The 7,500-nt window shown below is 43.4% G+C and overlaps 1 protein-coding gene across 1 annotated transcript in view; it reads right to left on the reverse strand.

Annotated features, from left to right (window-relative positions):
* The window catches only part of adra1aa (adrenoceptor alpha 1Aa), a 14,769-nt gene extending 9,520 nt beyond the window's left edge, over positions 1-5,249 (reverse strand). The window contains exon 1 of the mRNA XM_031305533.2: positions 4,165-5,249. Coding sequence (XP_031161393.1) covers positions 4,165-5,062 — 898 coding nt within the window. The 5' untranslated portion in view covers positions 5,063-5,249. The remainder of the gene's footprint in view (positions 1-4,164) is intronic.
* Between the last annotated feature and the right edge of the window lie 2,251 nt (positions 5,250-7,500).

Genomic DNA, 7,500 nt, shown 5'->3' on the forward strand with positions numbered 1-7,500 from the left:
GTTTTGTCCACACAAAGAAAAGGCAGAGCGGCAAATTTTGAGGTTTGGGTTGGTCGTTCTCCAAGCTCTCTGCAGGAGTTTGTAAAATTGATGCTGAATCTTTGCTGGTAATAAACCTTTTTATAATCAAGAACGGTGTCGGCGGATTCCTCTTCATACAGCATCACAGCATTACTATTTAAGGCACCACACAATCACAGCTGATAGACGGCTTTTTGTACACGCTCTGAAACAGACGTAAAAATATCCCCCTTTCTCTGTAGTCTACCATTAGCTAGCTACCGTTAATGTAGGCTACTTTTAAAATGCCATATTTTCCCTCTGGGCTCACCAAAACAGACGTAAAAGCATGTTAACCATTCACTGCACGGGATCGCTAGTCAACATATTACACTTGCTCTGCTAGTCTATCAGGACAAGACCCTGTAGCCTGGTGGTGGGGGAGTCTGCCCTTTCTAACTCCTCCCTGTGTGTGTGTGTGTGTGTGTGTGTGTGTGTGTGTGTGTGTGTCCAGGCCTCTTGGACACCACCTGAGAGGTTTCTCCTGTGCAGGACATCCCATAAATCAGGAGAGGTGTAGTATCTCACCAGAGAAGACAAATATGGTCATTTTTCTGCAAAAGAACTGCTAAAGTTTGAAGCTGGTTGCCATACCAACTCAACATTTATTTAGTTGTTACTTGTTAATAGTGTATCTGTTATTTGTTAAATTATTGAAGTTATGTGTTAGGTGACTTAGGTTTACTTGTTATATATTTAAGTACTTTAAAACGTTAAATATTGTTAAATTTAAATAATTTTCAATTTTAAAAAAAACTCCATAAAAGAGCCTTTCTTTGACGTCATTTTTCAGTTTTAAAAGTACCGGTTCGGCATCGGAATCGTAAAAATTCAAACGGTACCCAACCCTACTATTGACATGCTTCTATTTAACAAAAAAAGTCAATTAACTTTGTATTATTGCATGTCTCATATAGCTTTCTCCCATGTACAGTTTGGTCGACATAAAAAGTCATGAATAAAACAAACATTACATTTTAAAAAGCAGCTGCCACCCAGCTGACTCACCACAGCCTGAATATTAAAAACTCTCTGCTTCTGGGGGGAATTCAGAGTCCCAAATTCGGCAAATCTGTCAAATTCTGCACAGCAGTGTCGCATAATTACAGTATGAAAAACAGTTTCCTGATTTTTTTGGTGTGGTGCACAACTAGTCGGGCCAAAATTTGCTGTGAACCTAAATTGAAATGAAGGGCCGGATCAAAAATTGCAAGGGGCCGGATTTGGCCCCCGGGCCTTGAGTTTGGCACATGTGGTCTAGTCCATGCTAATGTCCTGTACCTATCTTCTGTCCTTATGTACTGCAAGTTGTGTTCAATGTTCTATGTTTTTCTGCAGAACAGGAACCTGCTGCAAACCAGTTTTTAAACTGAGTCAGGCCTGTTTATATTGTAACTTAATGTTACTTTTAACTTTCCTGTATAATAAATGAAAGAAAGAAAGAACTAAAGTCTGACGCCATCTCACATCTAAAGACAATCTGTCATTTACTGCCAAGACTACTTACAAACCGGAAAACGACTGTCTTAAGGGTACACTGTGTGGTGTTTTTAAGTATTTTATACGCTAAAATCAATGTCTTCATTCATAAATATGTCCTCATTGGTATAAAATGACCTCTGCCAATGATCTGACTTCTCCTCGTAAGCGAAGAATTTCTTATCTGTATTTACATCGGACGGGCAAGTCCAAGGAGGCTTCCATGTCATTCCTCCATTTTGAAGAACTATAATGGCTGAGAGGGACATAGAGCACTAGCCGACCTGTCTAGCTAATCCACGTTCAGAGCCGGCGTCACGTGACTGAGACCAGCTGAGACGGAGAAGGAGATCAGTGAGAGGAGCTTGTCACTGCCCTTTAGTTCATAATGGAGGATCAGACTAATGCCGAGCCACAGGAGAAGGAATCCTCGTCGCCGAAAAAGCGGAAATTGGAAAACATGTTGTCAGAGCTTCTTGGTACATAATGGCTACCGTAGCTGCAACACGCATTTGAAAAAGCGAGCTAGAGAGCACTATTCGTGTTTTTGTCACTTTTATTCCGACGTTTTCCAACTTTCTTTTATCAATTTTTCTTTACAAGCTATAAAATTGAATAAAATGCCCAAATTCAATGAAAGTAGTGAACTGATCATGTATTTAACTTGTGAAGAGCGTTGTATGGAACCATCCACGTTATGTTTTTGGACAATTTGGTTGAAAGAAAACCCAAATTTTCTTGTGTCATCTTAATGTTGACCGTGCAACATTTTGTTTTTCTGGGTCAAAATTTAAACTTTTTTTTCAACGTTTTGGACGTCTTTTTCAACACTTTTGTTGCTTGTCCACCAACGTTTTTGTCAATTTTTTCAACATTTTTGTCACTTTTTTTCCCAACGTTTTTTTCTGCACCTTTTGACGTTTTTGTGTCCCCCCCCTCCATGTTTTTGAAGCTTTTCCCGAAATTTTTGTCACTTTTTTCAACATTCTTTTATAAAAAAAAAAATTCAAATGCTATGAAATTGAATAAAACTTGTGAAGAGCGTTGTAGGGAACCATCCACGTTATTTCTTATGAAAATTTGGTTGAAAGAAACCCAAATTTCTGATATAGAAACTTTTTGAAAATGACAACAGGAGGTTTAAAGCGTAACTCGCCAAAATGCAACCTAGGGTCTTTTTGTGAATGTACCCGAGTCAAACTTTAGTTTAAAAGCATATTTACGACGGAATCGCCACTTTTAAGATTGACCGTATTTTAGTTTTTGGGTCAAATGGCCTTTTGAATGGGAGAGCTAGGGGCACTTTGATGCTAGCCTCAAAATAGCTATTTTTAAACCACTAAGAAGTCGACACAACGTGAGACTTTGCTCCCAGTATCACCAGGAGCTCTACACCTTAACGGAAGCATTGACAACATTGTTAGTGTTCAGAGTTTACTAAAAAGAAAGGTTTTGAACAACTCACCGTAGCTCTGGTCATTTATATGGAACTAAGCTTTAGGAGCTTTCCATCTTTACTCTCCTCCCTGTTACGTTGCATTCAGAAATCGATTGTTTTTGACTGATAAAATGGCTGCGGCCGGAAAACAACAAGAGCTACGGTGAGCATTGACGTATAAAATGGACCAACAGATCCCGTGTCTCTGGACGGAGACCAGTGAAGGATGTTAGAAGATCTTTCCCGGTGATGGCTGAGCGTTACTGAGCAGCCTCCAACTGAGCTTGAAGACGTAGATGTGACGTGAGCAACCTGTCTGAAAGTTGGAAGTCTTCTGGTAGCTGTGCCAAGAGAAATCTCAATCATTCCCAATCTAGCAGAGACGGAGAGCGTAGGTATATGTAAGGAGATAACATAGACACAGGCTAATTATTGATCACTAAAATGATAGTTAACATTAGTAATTAAACTTAAACAGCTAATGGAAGTCCAAACTGCCTGAGAGCTTCTCCTGTACTATACGGTAATTCCTCTACTATGAGACAGTAAGTCTCGTGGTTATGACCCAATCGTTAGCCTATTTTTATAAAACGTCTGCTACGGAGCCATAACGTGAGGTACAAGGTAATGGAGCCTTTTATACATTGTCGTGTTTCTTTAGAAATAAACAACGGACAAATAGAGTCTTTAAACTCTTCAGATGTAAAGTTATTCTCTGTCAAAGTGACGTCAGAATGAATGGCAGTCAATGGGATGCTAACGGGAGGTGATGGCTTGTTAGAATCAAAATGGCGCCATAGGAGCTACGCGGTCCGAGAAGAAGCTTTCCCCCCTCGACGGTGAGTTGCTCAAAACCTTTCTTTTTAGTAAACTCTGAACACTAACAATGTTGTCAATGCTTCCGTTAAGGTGTAGAGCTCCTGGTGATACTTGGAGCAAAGTCTCATGTTGTGTCAAGTCTCGATATTTTGAGGCTAGCATCAAAGTGTCCCTAGCTCTCCCATTCAAAAGGCCATTTGACCCAAAAACGCAAATACGGTCAATCTTAAAAGTGGTGATTCCGTCCTAAATATGCTTTTAAACGAAAGTTTGACTCGGGTACATTCACAAAAAGACCCTAGGTTGAATTTTGGCGAGAGTTACGCTTTAAGAATCACGTACGTTACGATGAACGTGACAATACTCACCGATGGGAAGCGCCAGGAAAAAGGGCAACCAGCACAACACGAAGCAGCCGACCACGATGCCCAACGTCTTGGCGGCCTTCTTCTCACGCGAGAACTTGAGCAGCCGCAGGGCGAAGTGCGTGCGGCTTCGGAGCGACTCGTCCTCGGACGCGGTCGCGTTGCCTCTGTGCATCCTGAGTATGACTCGCTCCGAATCTGACTTCTCCGTCTTGTGGCCTTCCCTCAGGTCCCGGCTCTCCCTGTGAGCGACCACGTAAACCCGGCAGTACATCGCCAGGATGACGGCCAAAGGGAGGTAGAAAGATCCGACGGCTGAGAAGATGGCGTAGCCCGGCTCCTCCGTGATCTTGCAGATAGATTCGTCCTCAGGCGCCGGTTCTTTCCAGCCGAACAAAGGTCCGATAGAGATGATGACGGACAGAACCCAGAGCAGCATGACGGCCAGCAGCGCCCTGCGCTTTGTCACGATGGTCGGGTAGCGCAGAGGGTAGCTGACGCCGATGTAGCGGTCGACGGAGATCACGCAGAGGCTCATGATGGACGCGGTGCAGCAGAGAACATCCACGGCCGCCCAAACGTTGCAAAAAACCCGTCCAAACACCCAACGGTCCACAATCTCCAAAATGGCGGAGAACGGTAGGACAGTGGAGCTCAGAAGCAGATCGGCCACGGCTAGATTCACGATGAAATAATGCGTGACTGTCCGCAGGTGTCGATGGCAAACCACGGAGAGGATTACCAGGATGTTTCCCACAATTCCAAACAAAATGATGCCGCCCAGAACGAGGCCCAAAACCACGGCTTTGACCACGTTGAGCTCTGCGACTAAAGCCTGGCTGCAGTTGGAGCAGTTTTGCGTCAAAGGAGCCGGGGTCATGTTGTCCGACGCGGGAAACATCGGCTCCAAATACTAAGCAGTAAAGCTGCTGCAACTTGCGATGGTTTTCATCGATTATTTCGGGAAAACACGTTTTAAAAGAAGGTAAAAAAAAGACAGTTCCAAGAGGGGTTCAAGCTCGGATAAAAATGTAGGAAAAGGCTCGCTGATAAAAGTGTGTTTTAAGAAAAGGGACCTAACGAACTAACGATTATTTTCATTGTCGTTTAATTTCGATCGTAAAAAGTCAAAACAAATGGGTGTTCCCCAAAGCCAAATGTCTCGTTTTTGTCCACAAATGGTGAAAAATGTGGATCAGTGTTTCCCAAAAAGCCCCAAGATGATGTCCTCAAATGTCTTGTTTTGTCCCCAACTCAAAAATATAAAGTTAACTGTCACAGAAGAGAGAAGAAACTAGAAAATATTCACATTTATGAAGCTGGAATCAGAGAAGTTGACTTCTTTTCCATAAAAAAATGACTCAAACGGATTAATCGATTATCCAAATAGTTGGAGATTAATTTAATAATTCTATTACTCTTTGCAGCAAAGGTGGACTGTAACACATATTGTTTCACTGACAGAGAAAAGGGCACATCACTGCATTCTCATACAAGCCATTAGTGGAGTAATGATCACATTAAATCTGTCTTGTCACAACATCATTTGAATAATGATGCCTCCGGCAAAGGATTACGACGGCAATGCATCACGAAGAATTAAACTACAGGATGCGTGCAGAAGTATAATATATGCACACGATGAAATCAGGTAATGAAATCAGGTAATCAATCCATCTTAGAAATGTTAAAACTGACTGTTGCTACGCAGTCGGTACAAAAGCACTGCTGAAAAGCGTGTACACATCTAGAAAAATCTTTGCTTGTTCTCTGAACCAAAAAAATAATGCAATGTTTGGGAACAAACACAGTCCTTAAAAGGCTTCAAACGGGGAACGAGAAACCACTTTTCTGGGTGAGATGGTAGGCGAGCAGTAGTCCACGGCCAGGCGCTTCCCGTTCAACCGAGCGTTTAGATTCAGCTTCGACACAACGACCGATTCAGCACCTTTGAAGAGAAAGACAGAAGAATCTGCTATGAGAGAATTGACACATCCATCACTTACTACAAAAAGCATTCATCATAGTTTTGTCTGTTTTCATTTTAACGGCAAGAAGTCCTCCACTTACAGCCAGCCCTCCAAACTATACTGATACGACCCACAGGAGCGTTTCATAAATTAGCGCCGCTAGCAGTGGCAGGAAATACGTCCTCATATCTGAACCAGAGAAGGTAACGGTCGCCGTTTTAAACACGTAATTAACGTTTGGTTAGGTTTAGACACCAAGGGTCCTATCCTGCACCCGGCGCAGCGCAAAGCCCGACGCAAGTGTCTTTGCTAGTTTAAGACCGACGCAGTTGTCAATTTCCCGTCCAGCGCCCACGTTGTTTAAATAGCAAATGCACCTGCAGCCATCTGTGGCCCATGGGCGTGCTGGTCTTACAGGGAGGTGTGTTCAGGTGCATTCTGGGCGTGCTGGTCTTACAGGGAGGTGTGTTCAGGTGCATTCTGGGCGTGCTGGTCTTACAGGGAGGTGTGTTCAGGTGCATTCTGGGCGTGCTGGTCTTACAGGGAGGTGTGTTCAGGTGCATTCTGGGCGTGCTGGTCTTACAGGGAGGTGTGTTCAGGTGCATTCTGGGCGTGCTGGTCTTACAGGGAGGTGTGTTCAGGTGCATTCTGGGCGTGCTGGTCTTACAGGGAGGTGTGTTCAGGTGCATTCTGGGTGTATTGCTATCTTGAGGCAGCGGGAAGTGATGGCGCCATTGACCAACAAAAACCTGGTCTAAAGTCAATAACGCAGCATTTCATTGTTATTGTAACAGAGCATTAGTAAAATGCTCCTAGGCACACAATGCGTGTTACACACACAGGGACGCACAGCAGCACACACACACACACACACACACACACACACACACAGGGACACACAGCAGCAGACAGACACACACACACACACACACACACACACACACAGGGACACACAGCAGCACACACACATGCAGAAGATTACAAATAAAAATATTACGGTGCAAATCCTCCATCATAACAGCAATGCTCCAAGGTCCAAACGCGCCTGGCTTTTAAAGGGAATGGGAGATGATCTCTGATTGGTTGATTGCATGTTACGCCCAAAACACACCTCTGATTAATGAAGACACTAAGTACAACCTGAATACTTTGAAGTACTGAAGAAGTACTCTGAATATAGCTACACCTGACCACACACACATTATTGTTAGAGGTAATATCCAACAAACTAACCCACTGACCTCTGATGTCCCAGTGTGATATTGATCCGGTAAGCGGAGGGATTAAGAGCGACAGGTCAGGGTCATCTTCATGGAGGTCAGTTGAAGATCATTTTAGCGCCACCAAATAGCGATGAAAAAAAAGGTCT

This window comes from Sander lucioperca, chromosome 2 (assembly GCF_008315115.2).
Source record: "Sander lucioperca isolate FBNREF2018 chromosome 2, SLUC_FBN_1.2, whole genome shotgun sequence".
Classification (NCBI taxonomy): Eukaryota; Metazoa; Chordata; class Actinopteri; order Perciformes; family Percidae; genus Sander; species Sander lucioperca.